The 25,210-nt window shown below is 41.0% G+C and overlaps 2 protein-coding genes across 4 annotated transcripts in view; one reads left to right on the top strand and one right to left on the bottom strand.

The window, feature by feature from the left end:
- LOC125985680 (rab effector MyRIP) overlaps positions 1 to 22,597 on the top strand; it is a 41,961-nt gene extending 19,364 nt beyond the window's left edge. For 2 of the 3 annotated variants that reach the window (XM_049748658.2, XM_049748657.2), the window contains exons 4-17: positions 9,349 to 9,485; positions 14,049 to 14,135; positions 14,378 to 14,475; positions 14,651 to 14,731; positions 14,797 to 14,958; positions 15,666 to 15,834; positions 15,897 to 16,423; positions 16,506 to 16,640; positions 16,715 to 17,449; positions 18,780 to 18,971; positions 19,045 to 19,206; positions 19,282 to 19,377; positions 19,467 to 19,527; positions 20,393 to 22,597. In XM_049748658.2, coding sequence (XP_049604615.1) covers positions 9,349 to 9,485; positions 14,049 to 14,135; positions 14,378 to 14,475; positions 14,651 to 14,731; positions 14,797 to 14,958; positions 15,666 to 15,834; positions 15,897 to 16,423; positions 16,506 to 16,640; positions 16,715 to 17,449; positions 18,780 to 18,971; positions 19,045 to 19,206; positions 19,282 to 19,377; positions 19,467 to 19,527; positions 20,393 to 20,436 — 2,686 coding nt within the window. In that variant the 3' untranslated portion in view covers positions 20,437 to 22,597. The remainder of the gene's footprint in view (positions 1 to 9,348; positions 9,486 to 14,048; positions 14,136 to 14,377; positions 14,476 to 14,650; positions 14,732 to 14,796; positions 14,959 to 15,665; positions 15,835 to 15,896; positions 16,424 to 16,505; positions 16,641 to 16,714; positions 17,450 to 18,779; positions 18,972 to 19,044; positions 19,207 to 19,281; positions 19,378 to 19,466; positions 19,528 to 20,392) is intronic. The other variant, XM_068648765.1, reaches the window with a different exon arrangement.
- A 42-nt stretch (positions 22,598 to 22,639) lies between these two features.
- On the bottom strand, positions 22,640 to 24,199 carry prlh2 (prolactin releasing hormone 2). Its single transcript, XM_049748667.2, has 3 exons — positions 23,878 to 24,199; positions 23,131 to 23,300; positions 22,640 to 23,006 (listed from the first exon to the last, which is right to left on the bottom strand). Exons 1-3 carry the CDS (start codon positions 23,904 to 23,906, stop codon positions 22,801 to 22,803), a joined length of 405 nt encoding a protein of 134 aa, XP_049604624.1. The 5' UTR covers positions 23,907 to 24,199; the 3' UTR covers positions 22,640 to 22,800.
- Between the last annotated feature and the right edge of the window lie 1,011 nt (positions 24,200 to 25,210).

The following is a 25,210-nucleotide window of genomic DNA, read 5'->3' as shown; positions in this document are numbered from 1 at the left end:
GCGGAGGAATTTGTGTGATAATTGGGAAATGAAAGGCAGCCACAATATATTCAAATGCTGCATAATGTTGCATGCCAGTCATCTTTAATACTTCAAAGCAGATGTCAAATTGGGGAAGTGCATGGCTTTGACAAATCTTGCCCCCTCCACTTGGCCTTATTTTCTCCTTCCATCCCCTGACACTGCCTCTTTTTGACTTTTATTGATTTTTGCAGGGTACTGAGATAGCTTTTCTGCCATTGCGCTGTTACTATATGGGAGATGTCGGAATGGAAGAAAAAAATGAGGGGGGGGCATTTGAATGAGGTGGGCAAGGTTTCACACACGGCTGTATCGGTTCGCAGGGGTTCATAAATGTTCTCATTAGGGGTTTAGACTCGTCACAGATGTCACAACAGCGCAATCGACCAGCATCATGTAAACGCAGCACTTATCATTAGCGCATTAAGCAGCCTTAAATCCGCTCTTAGCATGAATTACTCTCTCCGGGTGGTGGTGTGTCATCGGAAACGATGATTTACAGCTAGGACATGAGTTATGGGCTTGAGAATATATTTCTCCTGGCATATTAGCACACTTGAGAGATGACGGAATTATGTTTCACTTGTTGATAAGTGATGGGGAAAAAAAGAGCATTTAGTGTCCAATTATGAGAGAGGAAGCACATATTTGTGGATCACTATTACACTAAATGTGTTTTGTTGCCCCAGGATTTGCTATGTTTCATTGCTATAAAAAAATATGATCTGTATCTTTAAAAATCATGCCCTCCATACCAAATCCCCATTTATCGCTCTGCAATTTCCATGCAGAATCCAAATGTAAATCCAATTCCCAATAGAACAGGCCAAATGGTCTCTCTCTCTAGCTTTCTCTCTCGCTCGCTCGCGTTCCCCGGCTGTCCGTTATTATTCTCAGTCGCACAAGCCCGATCCCTCCAGAACAGGCGAGTTGTAATCAGAGCTCACAGACACGGTCTCGGATGGTGAGGTTGCCTCCCTGCTCATTAGTACGAGGTGTGTCAGAAAATTTCCAGGACTGCTATAACTATTGATCATTCAAGGTGAGCATTGTGGTAGGGCAATCATCTAATAGGTCCTGAAAATAACATTTATCTATTTATGACCAGTCCTGGAACTTTTCTGACACGGTCAATCCATCTTAAGACACACATGCACAACTAACAAATCGATTGAATTTAATTGTTTTAATGAGAAGCTTAAGCAGAAAGGGGAAAATATTGATTGGGTTTAGTGTTGTTCTGACCATTAATGGAGCTTGGGGTGTTGCAGATGGTAAAAATAGAACATGGAGAGTGTCAGGCGTGAATTTCTGCTCTTGAGCAGGCACGGACGGCTGTTTTCAGACTGGAGCAATTAAGACCCCGTCATGTCACATCCACCATTAGCAGCATACACTAGCCGGAATGTTTTTTTTTTTTCGGGGAATATGAAGAGTCCACCATCTCACCTCCCCACTTTCCGTTTAGGCCCCAAGCGACAAGCAGCCGGGGAACTGTTAAAAGGAAAGAGCGGATGATGAGTGCCAGAGGTCGAGAGGATGTAAGGGCAGCAGGATAGGGAAGGACGTGTTTGTAGAGTCTGTCCTAATTAGCAACACATTCATGAAAAACATCTTCAATTCTCAGTTCTTTTCTTTTTTTCCTCTGCTGGCATTTCTGGTTCTTTAAATTTCTATTTTGAATCGTCTTCCTTTTTTTTTTTTTTACACATTGACATTTAGATCGGTCGCATTCATCCTTAATTTATTGAAAAGGATGACAGTATATATATCTCTTCTTAAGGCCATGAAATAATCAAATGATACATGCCCCATGTGTCAGTGTGCACGTGTGTATACATGCACAAGTGTAATACACTTTGCATCAAAACTCTTCCTTCAATTTCATAATTACAAGCCTGACTGTGAGGAGATTATAGAATTTATTTCAATGTCACCATACAAGCATATCATTTTCTATATGCACACAGAATTTATATTGTAACGATACTACCCACCACCCGGAGGTTGCTCTTCCAACTGACATTGCGACATCATTTTTTGTTACTTTGTCTTGTTCGCATCTTCTACAAACTAGTACAGCATCCAACCAAAAACAAGTATTAATTTTTAATTGGCTTTTCTCTGAATGAATGAGTAAGACAAAACATAAGGCCCTTTGGCTAATGTTCAAATATTCCCTGTCTATTTTTTTTTTTTTTTCCCACCTGCTTGTATGTTGCATTATATAGTGAAGCATCTCGGAATGATTCTCCTGCAAGTTGTTGTTTCTTCTTGAACCCTGTGTGAACTCTCTGGTTGCCTCCAGACTATCACCTGCAGCTACGAGAGGTGGGATGGTCTTTTTTTGGCCATCCTTCAGGGAGTATTTTTATCAGCGCCAGCAAGCAAGACTAGGGCTGTGCCCTACAGCACCACAAAGCCGGCGCTGCCCACGTCTTAACTTTAATAATTTACACGTCTGTGTCTCTCCTCTGTCCCATCGCTTGCTTGCCTTGTGTTTTTACTCTCAGGCTATTTACATAGTTGGAGGGGAAATGCAAGCAAATAATGGAGGTCATGGAAGTATCTGGTATATATGCACATCCTGAAGATTTAAGTCCAGACAATCCAGGCCGTTTAGCTTCGACTAAAACCTCTGATTTATCGAAACATAACCTGAATCCAAAGCGGGGTGTGCAGTGTGAAAGGCGTTAGTCAAAGTTAATTGGCTGTCAACTTCCGAGCGATCCTTCTATGTCCTTTTTGTGTTTCAATGAGAGTTTGTGTCGATTCCTGCTTTGTCAGAGCTCCTCGCTGTGAGCCCCCTCCCCCCTGTGCTCCACGATAGGCGACCAAGTTGATAAATTACTGCTGTCCAGGTAAACAAGTGGGCATGGACTCACAACACAAAGAGGCTGCTTGCTCCTCGTGGGTGTGTGAATTTTGCCAGGTCTAAATACCAGCCGTCATTTTGCTGATTTTCTTTTGATGTCTCATTGTGTGCAGCCTTGCCTCTTATCAGTTGATGATCCTTGGAAACTGACCAGCACGCTGCGCGTGATCCGGCTTATTTTGTGGCTGGCTGTACTGGGGCAAGTGATTGGAAATCTCATGATTCTTAAAGCGCTTTAAAAAATGACTAGTGAGTCAGAACAGAAGCTAAAACGAAGGGATTGGAGAGAGAACCTGTGTGCCATGGTCTGGCAAGGAAGCTGGTGGGGTGGAAGTGCGGTCAAAGTAGAAGGTTGGAGCACTTTTCGTTTAACCAAAATTGGGTTATATTGGATCCAGCACTTTTAAATAGCATGTTTTAGGAAATTAAAACTGCTGTTGAGAAAGCCACCGTTTGATGGAATAACCTTCTTCCAACCAATTCCACCCAACATCAAAAGACAGTTTATGTTGCTTTTGAAGGCTACGCTCTTTCAAGTGGAGTCTTGAATCGGGCAGATGGATGGTTGCACCTCTTGGCCTTCTTGTGGGGGAGCTTATCCTCATCCACAGCTTGCTAATGGAAATTAGAACAAATGATGGCTTTTAAATGGACCACTAGTAATGTCACTTAATGTCATAATTGCAAAGGCTACTTCTTTGGAAAGTATAAATCTTTTTATTTTCTCTCTTTGCGGGCATCAATTGTGGACAAAAAAAACCCATTGGATTAAAAAGCTAATTATTGTGTTTTAGCCCGATAAATCCTTGGCTCTCGGCATTGTTTGATCTGGGCTTGACTACCTAAAGATGAATTTCATCATCTGTAGGGGAAGGCATAATGATGTGAGCTGTGTCTCATTCTTCGGTAAGCTTGCAGAATTTCAATGAGATGATAGTCATGTGATGGGCACATCAATCAGGCGGATCTTCATTTTTATAGATAAATGCAGTTATTCCCGAAAGATATAACAACAATACGTTCTGATTCTGTGTTATTTTTTTCTTTACATTTATCAAATAATTTTGTGACAGAAAAGTGTTGAATTCTATTTCACACCAGCAAATCATTGTCGGAACAACTGGCGGCAATTTTCATACTCATTAAATGTTCTTCCCGCATCTACTTGAAATTCCGCTCTCATGAGAGAGAAGTATATTGCTTTCCATTATATCCATATATGCTGAGGCCTGAGGTCGAAAAAATATTATGGGACAAATGTGTTAAGACTGACGGGTTATCCATTTATGCGTCCCAGTAATTTTGCCACACAGTGTTGTACTTACACAGCTCAGTCTCGGACTATTTGAAATGTCCTCCAATTAAAAGAATATGCAGATTTTTTTTCTATACCGCAGATGGTTTGCACACAGTCATTTCTCTCGCCAACATGCAGGCTTGTGCATCGCTCTGGGCTTTTTGTCTCATTGCACCTCCTCTCCAGTTTTGCAGCATTTCAAATGAGGCTTTGCTGCAGAGAGGCCAGGCTGTGTTTCGTTGTGATTTTCCGCTTGAGTGATGAGAGCTGTTTGAACTCATTAAGTTTAAAGGAATGTGATGTTATTAAGTGTGCATTAAGTCTTGGGTCTCCTGGGATGAGCAACTCTGTGCTGGCCATCTCCCAATATGCTTGTCCCTTTCCGTCAATCAGATAGAGTGGAGTGTGTATTTTTGAATACCATGGCCTTATATACATACTAATGTTTTTTTTTTACTTTGTGTGGGCCTTTATGTGCACAAAATATTGGAGTAATATTTGTCATCCTTGAGAATGTAGTTTACCCGCCCCTCATTGGAGAGACAGTTCACATGTTTTTTTTTTTTTGTTTCTATTTTAATTCTCAATAAAGTTCATGCAAATCCATATGTGAACATTTTCCTCATCTTGGCACCGGTTAAAATCAACCTGGTCATTTTTTCCAAAGCCAGCAGAATCTCTGTTGTGCTGATGTCGTCACACATCTAAAAGTGGGGATTCTGTCTTTCCACACGTTCCTGGCAATAAATGCTTGGGTGGCTCCCATCTGAAATGGACAGTCAAATAAATCCAGCTTTTACTGGTGTGCCTCCGATGCGTCTAGTTACGAGGAATGCAGTGCAAAAAGTAGCTTGTTTCTGACACCGAAAAGCACGTTTTCAAACATAATTAAATGTAATATTGTGCATTTAATAATACTGTTCAACATATGTATTGTTCCGTTCAAGCTGGCTATGGTTCATTACCATATGTGCAAATCAACATAGTCACAAGTCATTTGTCGGCCATGCTTGTCAGCGAGCGAGCTTGCCACGGTGGATTGGGCTCTGTCTTCTCTCCCCTCTGAAATCAAATCAGCACATTCTGACATTTTATCAGCGGAAGCCAGTGGGGTGAAACCGACATCTGTGAAACGCTGCCAATGTTTTGGTGCTTACACAGCAACATTTCTGTTGGGAGTTGCTCTCAAATCCTAGAGAATTGGAGTTTAAGCTGTTTTTTTTTTTATTTAGCAGGAAAATAGATTCTTGGTGAGAAGTCTATTTTACAATACTCCCAATAATGGAATTAGTTGTGGCCATCTGTGCATGACAATTTTTTTTATTTGTATGGCACAATTTAAATTGAAACCTTTACGGTGGCATTTAAACTCAAAACTGGCCATCCTGCTTTGTTTTTCGAGTAATTCCCCCTCTCATTCCCGCCATCTGTCATTGTCATCCAAATCCTGTGGAAATACACGCAATGAATGCGAAAGGATAGATGACTGAGAGATAGAGGATTATTGCGTACGTGTCCGCGTGTTTTGTTTGTGATTCGTAACGCGGCAGATTCATCACGGTCATGTCACTCCCACGCCCTGTCTGCCAGACTGAGGAGGAGATGCATGGATCATTGCTCATGTGATGCCTCCAGAGGAACACTGACAGTTTACCTTGACTCCGATGAAAATGCCCTGAACTCTGCTGTCACATAGCGCAGTGTTTTCTAAAACATCTGTCAAGAGTGATGCGCCAATTATGTATTCTGGTCATGTAACATGCAAAACAAGGGTGTCATTATACAAAACCCAGCATGCATCAGAACGTCGAAGACTTCTAGTGGCAAACCATGCAAATTATACGTTGAGTTGCTGAGAACTTTGATCACAAGACTGTTGGATCTCTGTCAAATTGAAATAACATGCATGAATGGAGGATAACAAATTGTCCGTGAGCTTTCTTTCCCTCTCCATCTTCAGCCACACAGTTTAGAGGTTCATCAAATCAGAGAGAAGCCACAAAATAGCTGCATCAGATAAGCGATTGTTTTTTTAAACACGACTCAGTGAGGTGAGATATATAAAAAAATAAAAGTGCGTAGTGGTGTATTCTTTTGGGATATTTTGGATTTACAGTCTTGCAAGCACCGCTGCAGGGTATTTTTTGGTAGTAGAACTAAAGTCAAAGATTTATTCCGAGCCTGATCATAAATGTTTGTAACTATATTAAATATTGTGTTTGTGTGAGTCACAAATGGAACTTTCATGTGAAGCAATCGGACCGACGTGTCGGTAAACATTTTCTGTCTGATAAATCTTCAAGTAACATGGTTGCTCGCTAGCCTCTGGTCATTGTGTAGCTCTTTTGAAGTTATCGGCTGGAGTTGTGTATTTTGTGAGCATTTGTGAAATCATCTCTTTCTCCTTTTCCATTGAATATTGATTTTGGCAGTATAATATGCAAAAAAACAACAACTTAGCATTAAATTGTGTATGTGACTTGTCCGACGGCCTAAACAGGCAACCTCTATGAACTCTGACAGCTCCCTTCAATGTCAGAGCTGGATCAAGTTTATGACCTTTAATCTGCAGTTTCACAAGTGTGCTAACAGTGCAGTCCATTACGAAACGACAGCTCCCACTTCAACGTGACTCCTGATCGATACGACAGTCTTAATAAATGTTGCTCTGTATGCAGTATGTGTGCGTCCACTGACTTATCCTTAAAGCTAATTTAATTTTTGTTGTCTTTTGCAAGACATGCAAATTTTCTTTACACCGTTATGATCAAGCCCCCAATGAATTGTGCTCTCCGCAAAGTAAATCCACCTGTGTTGATGGTAATCATAACTGCTGGCTATTGTCTATCTAGATTTCCCACAATCCCGAGCTTCGCCTCTCCAGATGTCGTCTGCGGCTTTTGCAGATTATCTCACTTTTCTGTATTGCGTGATTTTGTTTGAAGCATCTTCGTAAGCTACTTTGCAAATGTGGCGGGAGTGTGCTTTGGGAAGTTATCTGTGTGTTTAGCCCAAAGGCAGAAACAGCTTGAGGTTTTCTAATAAAGCGCTTTTATTCGCCAAGGAAAAGTGCTTAACTGTTGCCAGGCACTCTGAAGACATTTTAATGACACGGGTAAATAAAAGTAGTCATCATTTTTAAGAATCAAGAGCATAGGCTACATGTAAAATGATTCACATCCATCTTTGCTCTTTATTCGTCTTCCTGTCCATGCGAATGGCAATCGGAAGCCAGCGGGAGGTGATCAATATTCCGGAGGCTTCCCAGAAAGGTTGCAAGCCAGGCTAGTGGCTCTGAGCGAATGCGTTTGTGTTCACTCGCTGCCAGATGGAGAAAATCTCATCTGCTTTTTAGCATTTGACCCCAGCATTTTGTCCTCTGTCCGGCAACCGGTTGTGGCAGCTCGGAATAAATCAGCGGGCTTGTTTAGTGAGGTGGTGTAGCTCGCTCATGAAAAATATATTTTTTTTAAAATCCATTTTGTACAGCATTGTGCAAATCGTTTGTTTTTCTTTATTTTCTGTTTATATCCCTTCTTAAGCAAGGATTATTTTTTTTTTGCTGTATTGTTCCTCAGTCGTTGCCTCCTATTGCTCTTTCAGTCACTCCAGCAGCCACCCTAAGGGAGCAGAACCTCACTCAAATTTATTGCATTTTTCCCTAAAAATATCACTCAAAAGAGCTCCTTTAAAAGGCAAAAAGAGCTGTGAGGAGAATGACTAGAAGGTTTTTCCCAGTAATTGCAGCCAGTCTAATGAGAGGGCAGAAATGTTGGGAGAAAGCATAGAAAAGCATCAGGAGACTTTCCATAGGCATCCCTTTTTACTTATTCATGCAGCAGCTAAGAATATGGGACTGTCCCAACCTCATTATGCATATTTCTTTTCCCATAAGCTCGTGCAGCTTCATCTAACACTTGAAAGCTTCTCCTCTTTTTTTAAACCACGTTCCTCCAGGGAAGAAATGCCATGCTTCATTCATTGAGAAGACTGAAAGATTCTCTTGCTCTCATCATCGCTTTCCTAATTGTAATTGTTCCGTTTTTTTTTTTTTTTTCCCGACTCACCTTCTAAGTGATGGCTTGTCATGAAAAGGCGTACTTGCATAAATAAGTGGCGGCTAATAATCCTGTCATGGCTCCACTGTGCCGTGTAGTTCTTGATTGCTGGAAGGCTTTAATTAAAGATAATAATTGTGATTTGTGTTTTAAATGTCAGTTTCCTCAATGAAAGCCTATTTTAGCATCTTGAGACAACCCCCTCCCCTCCCAGGTATGCCTCCCTGTGCAGCCACTTATATTGCACGTCAAAAAAAAAAAAAACCTGGACCCGAGGCAGGAAATTAAGGAACTGCGAGTCATTAAACGGTCCTGCCGAAAGATGCCGATGATAATAAATCCACCGGGAAGCGGAAAGGTGTTTAAGAGGGAGGGGAGCAGTCAACGTTGTAGGCCATGGAACCCCGGGGGCCACTCTGGTAACACTTCATGGTGTTGCTTTTGTTTCTCTTGTGTCTTTACAATTACTTCTCCTTGAAAATCCATCTCAAAGGAATGTTGTTACTGATTTCCAATGGCTAAAACGTTCCAAATCTCTAATGTTAATTTTGATTGACACTTCCATAGAGGTGCTGCATTAATAGTTTATGGTGTTTGTCGGTTTATGCTTTTTCCAGCGCTCCGCCACTTACCATTGTGTTCTCGTATTGGTTATCATTGATTATTCATAGACTGCATGGTCAGTTGCGTTCACTTTGAATACTAAAACGTGCTTGAAAGTCAAAGCTGACCTACTACTGCTATTTAGTATTTATGATTGAAATGTCATTTCCGACTTTAAAAGACAAACGACTACATTATTCCTATTTAAATAATAATAGCGCAAGGGCGAGATGGTATTAATACAAGCTGTGTGCATTCTGCTCTCATTCCATCCCGCTGTAGTGCTAATGGTGACATATTTATTGGCAATAAAAGTACTTTTGCTGACCATCCATTGCTTTTCCAAGAAGCAGACAATAATTTTGCACCGTTAACGTGTAGCCCATGGGCTTCACAAAAATCCTTACATATAAAATAAAATGTAACCCTATGATTGTTTAATTCTATATTGAATCATAATTTATGTTGCAATAAAATGATTTGTTTTTCTGCAGGATTTGGAGGACACAGTCCCTGGAGTGGTATTACAGCAATGTGAAGAGACGCTTCAAGAGGTTCGGCAGCGCCAAGGTTCTGAAGACTTTATATAGGAAGCACATTATCGAGAGAGGAGCACTATCTGATCTCCCAGGTAAAGTCATCGTTTCCTGTCAGCGTGAACCTTCACTTGTATGTGTGTGTACTGATGGCTTACCCGCCGACAAACCCTGCCGGCTAATCCAGGCAAAAGGCTGCATCCTTTTTTATTTTCTCCTCAGTGGTTTGCTCTGTCATGGTCAGCTTTTATCCATTTTGAGCCCCTCCCGATAGTATTGTTTTGACCCGGCTGCAGCATGATCAGTCTGTCTCCACAGGGCATTATTTCTAACCTCAGTAGGCTGGATTAAATGGATGAAGGGAGCACTGAAGGGGATAAATCAGGTCAGACAAAACTGGAAGAAGGGCAACGTCGAATCTCGAAATTTCAAAATCCAAATGTCATATGCATCCAGGAATGGTTGTATTTGATTTTGGTTTTACACAATTGACACACACACGTTTGTTTGCAAGTCACACACACCTTTTATGGCCTTCCCCTGAAGATGACGTACATGAAAAGGGATGAATGTCTCGCTCGCCTTTTTCTCTCGCTGTCTGTTTGAAGGTCACACATTCACCACGGGCACGTAATTGATGTAAAACACCCGCCGCGCACTTGACGACCGTCATGTCGGCCGCCATTACGCACCTCCCGACAAGTGATTTTGTTTTATCAGGGGACAAGGGATTGATTTTAAGATCAGTCCCTTGATGAATAAAGAAATAAAAAAAACAGCGTTACTGCAGCGCATATTAAATCAGCCCAAGCGTCAACTAGGGATAAGAAAGTGTTTATGAAAATGTTTTATATTCCTGCGGTGTTACCTCTATTTGCATGAGAGTCCATTATTTGGAGTTTCTGGGCCACATCATAAAATCCCATTTTGGAAATAGAGCAACAAAGATGATGTAACAACATTGTTATTGAATTCATTTTTCTTCCCAATGCAGCACCAAATGGAATTAAATACAAACACAACCCGAGAATTTATGTAGTGTATTGAAAAAAGATAATCGTATTACTTTATAATATAATAAGAAAGACATTTTTCTTTGCCCACTGCCTGGAAGATGCCGATAAAGGATTAAAGTTTAAACACATCTATGATGTGAAAAGCACACTAAGCGTTTGAGGTAGTGAGGTCGATTTTATGCTAAGCTAGCAAAAGGCAGCCACTGGATCTTGTTTCACATAAAAGTGGCAACATCGAGTTGACCTTCTTATCTTGCGTTTCACAGAATGTTAAACAACCCTCGAAAGAGTTCAAAACAAGTTTATTTGAGGACCTGTGGGAGTGAGCCAGAAAAAGTCAGGCCAAAAGTGCATTTTCTGATACTTTCTTGGAATCTCTTATATTATTTTACCACATCTACTTTTTTTCCTGACATTTGCATTTCTCGTCCCATGTGGGAGGCTTCCCACATCCTCCACATCACCTTTCAAATGTTATAACTGCTAAAGCCACATGGAATTATTTATGTTTTAATAGACTATGAATTGCAAAACAGTATTAAAGAAAATACTAAATAAACATTACATAGGTAAATTTTATTTTAACGGTATGTCATGAAACCTACTAATCATGCATAAGCCAAACAAATCGCATATTGCCAGTGATTTTTTTTTTTTTTTTTAAATGTCCTCCCATGCCATGAAAATGCAAATGATTCCACTGTTTTATGCATAACATAACATTACTTTCCCCTGTTCTGTCGTCACCACTTTGGCTGCAGCACTGCAGAACTTGTCTTGCCTGCAGTCTCCCCTTGAATCCAATCTTTACTCGGTCATTAGAAGAGAGAAAAACTGACAGCCCCAAAGTGAGCCAAGAAAACTTGAACTCTTAATAGGAAGTCAGTTGCAATGTCACTGAGCAGAAAGATCAAAACAGGAAGGCAACTAGCCAGTAAAGTCATGTTTCCATGCTCAATTATGTCAAGAGTACAAGTGAAAGGAGGAGCTTGATTGGTTTCCCTTGCTGGGTTGTATCATTAGAGAAGGTTTGAGATGCTCAGACACCCAGAAGGAAGTCATCATTTCGCTTGTCTCTGTTCTTTCATCTGAACGCTTTGTTCGTTCGAGTATTGCTCATGATGGGCAGAATGTTAAATAGAAGTCCCTTGGATGCCTGCAGTCAAAGTGACAGTTGGTGCGGTAATTGGACAAAAAAGTCTTCTTGCCCGCACACATGAACATGAGAGGGAGGCAAACTCCAAGTTTGACCTTTGTCAGCTGAAGCAGATTTTGCTCTCTTGACATTTACTGTCAGGTTGAATTATGCACATGTTGCTAGTTCCTCGACTGATCCGAACAGCCAGGAGAGAAGCAGAAAACTTTTCAAGGTTTTTTTTTCCCCCCTGCATGAATAAATGTCTCACATTTAGTTCAAGTAGTTTCCGAATACTTAAATTTTGAACAGATTGCAATTAAACATGCATCATTTTTTTTTTTTAAGTAGATCTGCTTCCCAGCTTGTTTATTTTCCTCATCTGTTGTGATGTTTGAAGATATTCTATCCTCATCATGACAGTATTGTTAATAAGGCAGCCGCTGCCAAATGCTCCGTCGTAATTGAAAGGAAAGCATCTGGACTTCTGCTTGCCGCCACTTTAGCGTGAAGCTATATTGTCTCATTTTCGATTTGTTTTCTGTCTGGATCTAATACTCGGTATCCAAAGTGTTTGGAATCACCTTTGGGCCATAATAGCACAGAGCAGATGTCTTTTGTAATATAGTAGTGGAATTAAGCCATATTGACGAGCACTCTCAACATTAATAACACAACCCAATAAAATGGAGTCATATCAAATGTAAATAAAAAGAGAATTCAATAATTTAATATTCCTTTTCCTTCTCTTTTGACAAAAAACATGTATATATTTTTTTTCATCTATATTTTGCATATCATGCAGCAAATATATTTGATAGTATCCACACTATTTAACTCCAAAGCCATATTTACAATGTGTGGCTCCAAATCCTATATGGACCTTGGATTAAAAATAATTCCAATTCATTTCCTCCTAATTAAATGTGTCTGCTGCTTTATAGGCGCAGTTCATACTTGCAGCCTTGTAAAGTTGCACTGTGGAGCTTTAAGAACAACAACGATGCTTTCATGTTCCTTAAGGCAAATGATCATTTTTACAGTAATGGAAACGGAGGCCTGTGCAAAGAGAGCAGAGCTACTAAATGCTTATGTCAGCACGCTCACACGCCTCCGCAGAGACCAATGTGGTCTTATTAAACAAATTTGCATGCCTCCACTTGCTGGTCAAAGCCTGGTGACAGCTGGTCACCGACGTAAAAGGCACTTTAGCAAAGTGCTGTTTGTTTATTAAAAGATCAAATGCACTGAGTTAGTTTTGACTTGTGCTAAAGCTCAGAACACCGGAACATCGCATTAATTATTGCTCCTTGCGGGGTTTTTTTTTTTTTTTCTTCCCCCCCGACCCGAGTCAGAAATAGTGCACATAATCTGCTTTTGTTTTTGTCTCCCACTTCTCATTGCATCATCGCTGGCTTGTTATGGAGAGGAATGCAAAGCAGAAAAATGATGCGCCAAAGTCTAACTATTTGGCAAATATCTTGAAGCTATGCTCAAATATGAATTTTGTATGCAGTATACCATCTGGTTGGTTACTTTAATCATCTGACATATAATACTAAAATCACTCATGGTGAATTATTTATAAAGCTTTGTCTAAGTGTGTATTGTTGAATCAACTGGTTTTTTTTTTTTTTTTTTTTTTGCTGCACTTTGGTAAATATAAGATTCATATTGCAGTAAAGTTGCATATTTTCCTAAAAGGAAAACTTACGAGGGGAGTGAGCTGTCATCCAATGGCAACACGGTGTTGCTGCGGAGCGGCGGTCGTCGAAGCTCGGCTCATCTTCTAAGCTGGGTGACAGTTTGTTATGGCAGAGGCGAAAGCTGAATCACGCTTAAACCACACAGTAGAATTTGACTCTCGTACTGACGATCCAGCTGGAAGACCGGTCAAGACCGAAGACGTGGCTTTTTGGTTTGGAAAGTTGACGTTGAATTATGGCTCCTGTGTTTTCTCTGGAATTGTTATTCAGGTTTCAAGTGTGAAATGAAATACTCAACACATCATTCATCATGGCAGATTTAGATTGTTTGCTTCTCAGACTGTGTGCCCATTTATCCTAGTTATTTACCTGGATTGATGAAAAGAACTGGAGAATATGAAAGTAAGCCGGAGGTAATGATCCCCGGAGGGAATATATGTTTTTAAAGGCTCAAGACGCTCTTTAACATGATTCACATTATTTTTTATTTGCATTTAGGTTATCTTTTTATACATAGCTGTTGTGTTCCTTAAGAGACTTGCCCTGAATTGTATTTGTTTTGAAGGCAAAACGTATTATCAGATGAATTGTCGTTGGGATTTTGTGAAGGGGGAAAAAAAAAAGTGACATTAGGAATTTATATGACAAGAGCACAAGGGGCCGTGGGGATTAGGTTGCTCTGCGTGCAGCAGGCTATATTATTCTCAGACTTCAATATGAACACAGCACACTTTGCTTTCATGTGACAGAGTGTCAGAATGGAGGTTTGACTCACAGGCTCTCCGTCTTTTTTCCCCTCAGAGAGCAGCGTCCACGAAGGCAGTTTCGGCAATGACAACGATGGCAGCATTTGTGGCAGTGACTCCGTCTTTTACAAACAGAGTGAAGGTGAGAAGACTGCTGTCTTATTGACAGGCCCTCCCACGGCTTTTTTTTTCCACCTCTTTGTTTTTCTGGTTAGCTTAGTGTCTGACTCAGCACCACATTGCAGAAATTGTTGAGGATAACTTTAAACATGGGGGAAAAAAAGATTGCTGGGGCTTGCACCTCCATTGGGATCTTTATTTTCTAACAAAACTAGTTTCTTTGGAATGTTCTTCATATTTGTTCTTCAATGTTCTTCTCATTAGGACACAGTATGGCTGAGACGCTCACGGTCGCCTTGCGTGTCGCTGAAGAAGCCATAGAGGAAGCCATCGCCAAGGCGGAGGAGTTCAGTGACAGTTTGGTGAGACATTTGGCCTCAACTCATTTCTCACTTCTGTCTGTTTCTGAGCTGTGATCAGTAGAAAGTCAGTTTTGTTCCAAGTAAAAAAATCTGTCATAGCTGAGCATCTTTGGATTGTCCCTAAAAAAAAAAAAAAAGTGTCAATAAATCTTAACGAGTTGTATGTGTTGTTTAGGAGAAGCAGAATGAGGCTCGGTATCTGCGGGACCACAAAGAAGAGCTCATAGAGGAACTTGCTACAACCATTGTGCAAAAGGTATTTGGACTTCTTCTTTCAATTGTTTAAATGGGCAATCAATTAAAATGCTTTTTTTTTACTAGATCATCCAAAGGAGGAAGCGCTCGGAGATGCAGACAGAGTATGACTTTGTCTGGCCTCCGCCTCAGTCCTTGACTCAAACCAGTGATCAAGTCGCACCCTCACGAGCTCAAACGTCTTCACAAGGATCTTCGGAACGCCTCAAAACATCCTTCACCCTCTCGGTTAGTCAGCGCCTCCGCAAATGGACATCATACGGCCGACACCCCAAACAAAAACACTCACTGTGTGTCGTACGTCACTGCAAAGACATCACGGAAATTATTTCAAATAAAGATAATCTTCAGAAATTTAGAAAATCTACAGGTGTCTAATTTTAAATCACGTTTCCACACAGAAAAATAAAAATGAAACAGATGACTAAAAATATGCTGCACACACTGCATCACTTGTTTATTAGATTCACACAACTTTGCCAGCAGGGACTTTTTATCATCAGTGACATTTGTCATTATTCCGTGTTCATGCAAAACATCAAAGCAGCACTCCATGTTGTGATCAAAGTCCCGTAGAATTCACTTGGATCCTTTCTCGACAGCTCAGCCCGCCACGAGACGTCTTCTGTTTATCAGCTTCCCTTCAAACACGCTCAATTAGACACACTTGTATGCAAATATGCAAATCATATTGTTGTCTAGGCTCACCGTTATCTCAGCCTTGCAATTACGAAGCCCCTCTCATTAATATTAGACTTTCATTGGCTTGCTTTTAGCGCCACCTACTGATGAGAATTTCTAGGGTTGAGATATTTTAATTCAAATTAATATTGTTCTTTTTTTTTTTTTTTTATACATCTTCCCATTTGAGTCCATTATGCGGTCCTTCATTTGCATTTCTACCTGCGTGTGTATATGTGTGTGTGTATTTTCAGCGCTCACGCTCAGCCTTCTCCCTCACCAGTGACGACTCTCCCGAAAAAGTTCCTCAGGACGAAACTGGCGGCACGGGCGGCAGCCTGCAGGAGTATTCTTCTCTGAAGAGAGAAGCCAAAGCCACATCGCTGCCCACCTGGAAGAGTGTCGACCGACTAGACAATTCAAGTAATGACACTTATTTATTCTTTGTAAAATCCAGGTGATGGTATTATATATTTTTTTTAAAGGTGCATCATCAGTCCTCCAAAGTCCAGACGGCAACTGGCTTGCTCTCCACAGCTCTCAACTCTCTCGTCCCAGCCTTCTCACCAAGAGGAAAAGCCTGGTGTTCAGCGTCTTGGAAAAGGAGTCCGGCGTTGTCTCGGCCTACGACGAGATGGGTTCCGACTCCGAGGAGGACGACCAAGGCAGCTGGGGCACGGCGTTGCAACAGTTCCACCGCAAGTTATCCGACGAGACTTACTACACGGACTCGCAGCACGACCCCGAGTGGACGTATACGCAGCACCTCCCCGTGACCTCACCTTCCTCTGGCCAGTATACCAACACGGAGACTCTCAATTCCGACTCAGAGGCATCATCGGCGCGCTCGTCTTGTCCTTGGAAACCACCTCAGAACCTGCATAGGAAAAAAGGACCTTCAGACACCCACCTTCACCCTTACCACCAACCAATGTACCACCCACACCTTCACCAAAACCTCTCTCCATACCCGCTTCTCTCAGGGGCTCTGGATGTGAACTTTAACCCCAAGGTGTGTCCAATTGCACGGATTCTGTTTTGGTGAAGGATTTCTGTTGCTTCTTGATTGCAAGCTCACCAATCCATATTTTCAGGTGATGGGGGACAGCAGCGAGGCAGAAGAAAGGCAAAACGACCAAGTGAAAAGGTCACGGCGGCGGCGCAAAAGCAAGAGAGATTCGTTAAACGAGAGCAGGGCCGAGAGCCGGAATAACTCGCAGTCCATTCAGGTACGGAATTCTGGCTTCCCTCAGAGATGTTGAAGAATGTTGTTTTCATGTTATGCTTTTCTCTTCTCCTGAAGGAGAGCAGTGGTTTTCTTCTCCATGATATACTGAAGAGAAGCTTAAGCGAGGATAAGACTGTAACTGACACAGTGCCAATGAGCACAGCAGCACCAGATGCCTTCACATTAGATGCCATCATACCCGATTCCCAAGACTTTGACAAAGCTGCTTCAAATTCTGTAGGCCCGAGCAGCCCTCTTTCGCCCCACTCGCTGGTCCCCGGAGCCCACCACGTCGGTGCCGGACCTGTATCTGGCCCCGCTGACCCGCTGGAGGAAGAAATACGGTCCAGGATCAGTCAGCTGGTCAGGAGCCGCACCACCAGCAGAGAGAGCAGCTCGTCAGAGGAGGAGTGGCCCGCGCTCAAACAGATGGAAAATGAAAGTGGCAGAGCGAAGCCGAAAGACACGGAAACGGAGAAGCAAAGGTCAAGTGTCAGGCTAAGAGAAAAAGCGAGTGAACAAACCAGTCAAGTGAACGGTGAAGCGATGACAGGAAGTGAGAGGTTGATAAAAAGTCCACCGCTGAGCGCCGAAGGACGGGTGAAGGAGACGAGGATAGAGAAGCGAGCGGGGAGTTCGGAGGAGGCCGGAGATGACAAGGAGCAGAAGCGAGGAGAGAGAAGAAAAAACAAAAGACAGCATAGGCGAGATTTGGAGAAGGAGATGACAGAATGGAAGAATGCCTGCAGTGCTGCCAGCAGCCCTGCTGTTACGCCATCTTACCAGGAGGCGGCGCTCTCTGACAACCAGGTAAGGCGTTGAGAGGATTTATGTGGGAATAAAAGGGATTTGTTTTTTTAGATGTCAATGCAGTTGTTCTTCTGACCAAAATCCTTATTTACATTTTTGTACATGCACAATACACTTCTGTTATTTTCGTCTTTTTAGCCTGCCTGACAAATATAAACTTTTTTTTTTTTTTAAAGGAGACAGTTGGACAATAATGTGATATGAATCATAATCTTATCAATGTGGTAATTTCATTTGATAGCCTCTGGGGTACAGCAGTGAGTCGCATTTGATAAAATCTTAAGAGCACACTGAGTACTTTTCAGCCAGTGATCATTCCCGCACGTATTGTGCATGCAATAAATTTAATAATTAAGAAATAAAAACAAAATCAGTTATCATAAAGGACATGTTTGACTGTACTTGCGCTTTCCAGAAAACATTCATCCTGATTGTTTGACTGTAACTTGTAATGTGATTACTTTTGAAAGTAACTGTCAACGCTGCCTGTCTTTACAAAGCTAATGAATATTGGAAGATGTTGACTCACATTTTAAAAATACCACAATGACCCGCGTTGGTGTTGCGTGAACAGTGTCACACCGATGAGACCATTCTGCCACAATATGTGGAAAATATGATTCTCTCGTTAGTGGGTACAACCTGTCATGACTTTAATAGGGTTAGGGTGAGACAACGGACATTGAAAAATACTATAACTCCTCATTAACAATAAATAATCATCCTATTCATTGAAAAATAGGTGCAGATGAATTTTAAAATATTTGTATTTCTTTATTGCATTTTTTTTTATATTTGACAAGGAGTAACACACTAACACTAAAATTCATGACCATCTAGTCAGATATAATGTATGAATTCGGAAATTATGGGATGTTTAATAGAAAAAAATATGCCTTTCGGAAAGCCCGTCATACTTTACTAATAGAGTGAGTCTGCATCCGCAAGCTCAATCTCTGCCTTTTGTCACATTATCAGTGTGTGCTGAGAGCGATCAATACATCCACTGATTAAAGCTTCAGCCAGTGATTCATTTCATATTGAGAAAAGATCTGTCTCTCTTTTCCCCTTTCACGGTCAGTGTTAGTCTATGGATTTCGGACCGTATTTAGCACTCAGGCAGATACCCATTAAGTAAATTTTCCGAAATATAATATGGTGTATATTGAAAGGAAGATGTCACAATCAGTTAGTTGATATTACAGACATTGGCGTAGCTAGGGGGGGCCTAGGGGCACTGCCCACCCCCCAAAAAATATGCTAGAACCTCCCCAGGTGGTTCTGATATCATGAAATCAGGTCATGTTTTGTGTGTGTTTCTCAAATGAAGCAGAAGTATTCAGCGGCATCCCTCTGCAGCATCACCACAGAGGTGTTGAAGGTTTTGAACGCCACCGAGGAACTGATCAGCGAGGCGGGAAGGGACGGCTGCTCGCCCTCGGAACCTCAGAGCGCGACTACCATCTCCAGCAGCTCCGAGACCCGCAAACTGGACCAGAGGCTTACCAAGATGGAGGAGAATGTAACTCTTAAAGCATTGTCCCACTTCAACGGCTAAGTTGTTTTTCCAGTTCTAACAGGTTGTCATTTTGAAGGTTTACCTGGCTGCTGGTGCTGTTTATGGCCTAGAGGGGGCGCTGGGTGACTTGGAGCAGTGTGCCCGCAATATCAGTAGTGGGACCACAGATACAGAACTGGCTTTCCTGGAAGACCAAGTAGCTACTGCTGCTGCTCAAGTCCAACAATCTGAAATGCAGGTACTGGAAGAGATTGAAATTGCATAATAATGCAATTGTAGAATTACTACTTGAACTATTTATTTCTACGTTTAGATATCCAACATTGAGGCCAGGATATCGGCTCTTAAAACTGCAGGGTTAAATGTTACCGTGTGCAATCATATCTCCAAGTTCAAGCCAACAACAAAGGTATTAAACTTTTCGAGCCATAGTTTATTAAGTTACGATATACGTCAAATGTAGTCATGATAACGATTATTGTTTTCCTGACAATGCAGCCACAAACCTTGGACTCATCACGCCATCAGAGGAGAAAGCTGCCAGCCCCTCCACTAAAAGGTACCAAATAAAGGTTAATATAAATAATTTAAAATGCTCCTGCAGGTTTTATTCAACCATTTTTGTAAGCTCCATGCACCTGAAAAAAAAAAAGGAACCAATAATTACTTTCAGGATGCAGTATTGGAAAAATATTTTAATAACTAACAATCATCACTGAAGTTTTTCTTTATCCTTTTTTCTTTTCCTTTATCTTAGAATTTTTTTTTTTGCGCTTGTGTGTGTGTAACTTGGGTCAGCGAGAAAGAGAGAGGGACTTTATTCCCTTTTTCTTAATGTCACACATTTCCCTTATTGTGCAAAGACAAAAGCTTGCTTGCTGAATGGAAGTAAAAATGAATACATCTGCTGGCCAGTGGACTCATTAGCTGAAAAGCTCCATTAGATGTAAAACATCCAAATGGAAACTTGCGCAACAAGAGGCCAAGGCTGTTTTAGCAACCAACAAGTTGTTGTCTCCTTTTAACACCAGTGAATGGCTTTTTTTTTTTTTTTCGTCCAGTTTTTTTTTCTCCATAACCTGCATTGAACCATATGCAGCTCCGTTTCAGATTTGTTTTTTTAGTTAGTTGCATGAAACGAGCAGCGTCTAAGACATCTTAGTCACACTGATTTTAGTTCATTAGAGTCTCTTTTTATTCTTTGGGAGATAATTGAACCCTTCCATGTACCACTGAATTAAAAATGGAACAGTCCTATCATCTTGCCAGAAGCTCTCCGCAAAAAAAAAAAAAAATTCTCAAAGGATTTTCCTTCTCTCCATTCATTTGGATAGAGGAATTCATTTTCCTTCTTTTGGAAGATCTAGTGAATAATTTTATTCATGAACAAATTCCTTAATATTTATGTGTACGTATGTTTTCAGATAGAGCAGAGCCAGAGGAGTCGATGGAAGTCTTTCGGCCATAGTGTTGATGAGGAGCAGCAGCACAAGTCCCCTCAGGGCCACACACCAAAGTCCTGTGGACGAGAGCCCCCCCCCTTAACCCCTCCTCCCCCACTCATGCAGTGCCTTGACCCAGAGTCCACCTCCAGCTCCACACCAAACCTCCACCTGCCCTGTTGGGCCCCACAAAACACTCAACCCTTATCACACCATGCATACAGCAAAGATGACTGGAGAGTCTCTGCCTTAAAACATCTCAAAAACAATATCCAACTTTAATTTCCACCGTGGTTAGGATGTACAGTGCAGTCACGGACTCGTAATTATGAGATGTTTCGCCACAGCTTGGACTCCAATGTCACGAGGGTTCCGACCTTCCAGATTTCATGAATGATTGTCCATTTGCACATGATGTTCCGTTAAGAGGGGATTATTGTCATTTCAAGATCAGTCTGGACTGCTGGGAAGTAAAAAATATCCCAAAAATTTTTACAGTGTTCCATCACTGGCAATGAAGACTGAGCCCCGCCACGGAAAAATATGTATTTAAAGTGAAGCCTGACTGAAGCTCCTCCCCTCACTTCAACACTGTTCAGATGCACCAAAAAAAAATACTTTTAACTTAAACTGGGCATTGGCCTGGGTGCAAAACAGCGAATAGGTGATTTTTTTAGGAATTTAAAAAAAAAAAAAAAAGATAATTATTGGTAATTCGTAAAAATGAGGGTGATATTGTAATTTGCGTTCATGAAGGGCAGCATAATTGTGTGCACATTTCAGTTTGAAACTAATTTACCTTGCTTCAGATGTTGGAAATTTTGGACTTTTCAGTGTTAACGGGGTGAGCGTTCTTTTTCTGCCATCAAAAAAAAAAAGACAGGTTGGTTTATGTCCATTTTTTAAATCATACAGCAAAGCATGAGGTCCAAGTCTATTCATGTAATATCTCTAACACCACATTTTCCTCATCTAACTTTCTATTAGAATGCAAATAAGCGGGGAAAAAATGTTTTTACCAAAATGTTTGAGATGAATTCAACAGTAGATGATTCAAATGAGAATTGATTACGAAAGGCAAACTCTATCATGTGAATGAAAGCAAATTTAAACCAACAGTGTGCCATTGAGTTTTAAAGTGAAAATGAACGAGCCATTCATTTCTTGCAGTATTCTCTTCTTCTGCTCTCATTTTCTCTCTTACTTTCCAACATAGCGGCCTTTTGTTTGAGCAACGGATCTTTCCCTGTCCAAACTCTTCTCTCACCTAGAAGATATTAAATAGCTGGTTTTGTCCGTGTCATGAAACCACAGTTTTTTTGTTCAAAGCAATTTATTTTTGTACTAACGGAACATTTTTTAATGCACATTACGGCAAAAGCTTTATTTTATCCTCAGCGGTTCCTGTGAGACATGACTAAGTGCTTTGCGTGTATGTCTGCATTTAAAATTCGAATGGCAACATTATAAAGGAGATGCTATGATTCTTATTAAATGTGAGAATACTGCTTTATTTTTTTAATTTCTCCTCTCATCCATTAGCAGTTCACGTGAGCTTGATTATCTGACTGGCTGGTGGAAACTCAAAAAAAAAAACAAAAGGTGCAATCCATCCGCCTCTGTGCACATGCTCCACCCCTTTTTCTAAATAATACTTCCTTGCAACATTTGTTTTTGGGGCATGGGGGGGGGGGTCTCGTTATCATGTGTTGATAACTTGATACAGTATATAAAAGCATGTTTGTGATGTACAAATGTCATGAAAAGCACAGCTACAAGGGTCCAAATGTCGGTGTCCTGTATTTTTGTAAAAATGTCATCTGAGAATGTGTTAATATACAATATGTATGGATAAAATGATATAGAATATGTGTATATTGCCCAATCATAGTTGAACCACCATTTAACGTAATATGGCCCTCATGACTTCACACAGGAATTAATGGAAATGTGTCCCATGTTAATAAATTCAATTGGGAAATTCCTGTTGAAATGACGAGGTCAAAGTTTACCGTGCGCAGTGCCACATTCACTTTATCTGCTGTCGTTTGTTGCAGTCCATTTGACATGTTGGGGAAAATAGTACCATGCAAAAAAAAAAGTATAATAATAATACACTAATGTGCTATGGTGCACCTGGAGAAAAATGTATTATGAATGGAATAAAATTTGCAAGTTGAAATGAAACACTGCATGTGTGGTGTGTTGCATCCACAAGTCGAGCCTGAAGATTATTAAGTTCATATTTATTAACCAATATAAACTGCATTTCCATATATACACAACACATATTTGCAGGTTGATTTTATTAACAATCACCAAGGAGGAACACAGAATGGACACGTCGTATTCAGAGTTTGTCTGGTGATGCAAGGGAGAGATGCGCGTTGTCATGGTAACCAGTCCCTATCCTCTCCATTCAGCACCTTGTCCAGGTTCTCCTTGTTCTGCAGACTGTTGAAAAGCAGCTCCAGCATTGTGACAACAGGCTGCATCCCCACATCACCCATTGCCTCAACCCGGCTGTGTCGCTTCCCGAAGCGCCCGATGGGTCTCACGCCGCGGCCCACGTACCAAAAGGGGTCTATCTCTGGACCTGGACAACAAACACGTGCATCACTTCTTTCACTGAGATGATACATTTAAGGCAATTTGTCTCACGTAGTCATTTTTATATACAGTGTAAAATTCAAAATACTGAAAATGTAACTTTGACTTACTTCTGTTGTCCACGTTGTGCACAATATGGAAGTCGTGCTCCACTGTGGTGCTGTGTGCGCTGCTGAGATTGCAGGAGGAGAACAGAAGCAGCAGGACGACGAGGAAAAGAACCAAAGGTCCAGGCAGCCCGCTCCTCGCTTGGACATCCGTCACTCTCCCGGGCATCATGCTGAGGAGTCAGTGGAAGGCACAGAAAGGGGGCTGGTCACCTCACACGCTCAAACAGGTGGGAAAAAGGTCTACTGACTAAATCATGCACTTTTGGCCGCTTGATAGCACACAGTTTCAAATGTTTGACCAAACTTGATGGCAATTTATCTGTTGAAACATTACATATAAGACAGTTTAAAGATATTTTCTGAGATTTTCAGTTCTAAATCTGACTGAATACAGATTTGCTATCATGACAAATCTTGAACAGGTCCAGACTAAAATGATAAATAATTAATTTGAAGTAAAATAGTTTTTAAAGTAAGTACCTCACTATTGGATATTCTTTACTTTTGCATCCAGCGTATTTTTTTTTATGATTGAGATTTCCTGAAAACATTACTGGGATGTTTGAAAATAATCGCGAGAATAAATAAAATTCAGGTTTTTTTTCACCTGTGCTCTGAAAATGATGTCTAAAATTGAGAAAAAAAGAATAAATGAATATAAAATTTGATACAAATAAATAGCAATGAAGTGAAACTAACAGTAATAAATTATTTAATTTAAAAAAAAGCAATGCAGATGTAACTTACCCTGAACTTTGGTAGGGGGCTGAGGTCATCTGGCGAGGTCTGTCGTTGTCCGAGCCAAGCAGGTGCGCAGCATCTTATATATCTCTGCTTCTCATGTGCCTGTGGGGTGATGAATAAACACACACACGCACACACCACGCACACACAGGACGCATCTCCCCCATCCCCCCCGATGCCCTTCTTTACCTTCCCACTCCTCAAAGCCCTTTTGCAAACGGACATGTCCTTTTTGAGTCGTTCTACCGTCTGTCACGCAGCAGAGACGTCCATCAGCAAGTTGATGACGTGAAGACAACTTTAAATTAGTCAACATGGGGAAACCCAGCACTTGAAGTACATCTCTGTCAGACTGTGATCCACAACTGTTGTGGGCGTCTTTTTCATGGAGCTTTCATCAATCTTTTTGATTGCCAGGGGCAAGGCGGGACACAATCATTGTGTTCTGATCGGAGTCTTTAATGAACAGAAAGTGCTCCATTCAAAATATATATAGTCGTCACTACACGGTCAACATTAAAAACCGGACCGAACACCTTTCGTGTTATGTGAAGGCCTAAAATATCTGCACGTTGAAAATAATCAATATTGCTATCACACTAATCTGGAAAATTTTTGATTAATATTTAAATTATTTGCATTTATGTTTAGCATAAGGAAACCAAAACCTATTCTGGCTCAGCATAAAAAATCTCTTCCCTTGTGGTATCAAGCTTCATGTCTGGTGTACCTCTTGAAAAACAACGGTGTGATCAGCACTTGATTGGATGACTTCATCTCACCTCTATGGATGGCACCACAGATGAGACATGGAAAAATCACAGCATGGGACCACATAAAGGATGGCTGCTTTCATGTGATATTTTTACATCATGTCCTGTTTCTCTTTTTCTTTTCTCCAATATAACACTCATACTTTCCAGATTTGTGAATTGGAAGGTCACAACTAATCTTGATACCCTGCATCCACCCCTTGTGCTGCTTTGAGTCACTGAGAAATGTACTATTGATTGTGAAAGAGCAGTTTAGGCGAGTGATTCACAACTTGGCTGTGTTCTCTAACTCATTTCCTCTACCTGCTACAGTATATTTTGTTAATTGGCTCATAAATTGTAGCCGAAACATGGTGTGGGCTTGGGTTACCACGTTTGGATCGCCCTCTTACCTGGGATGGAAAAAAAAAAGCTTAAGTGGTCGATGAAGACTTTATCTTATATAAAGCTTTTTAACAAATGAAAGTATCCATTCAATATTCTTAATACTGCAGATGTCAAAATCCATCATTAGTGATCCAGTAACCTATGGATAAGGAGGAACACTACTTGTATGATATCAA

The sequence above is a fragment of the Syngnathus scovelli genome, chromosome 18, assembly GCF_024217435.2.
Source record: "Syngnathus scovelli strain Florida chromosome 18, RoL_Ssco_1.2, whole genome shotgun sequence".
Classification (NCBI taxonomy): Eukaryota; Metazoa; Chordata; class Actinopteri; order Syngnathiformes; family Syngnathidae; genus Syngnathus; species Syngnathus scovelli.
Note: the sequence above shows the minus strand (reverse complement) of the source record. Positions and strands in the feature narration are given on the sequence as shown.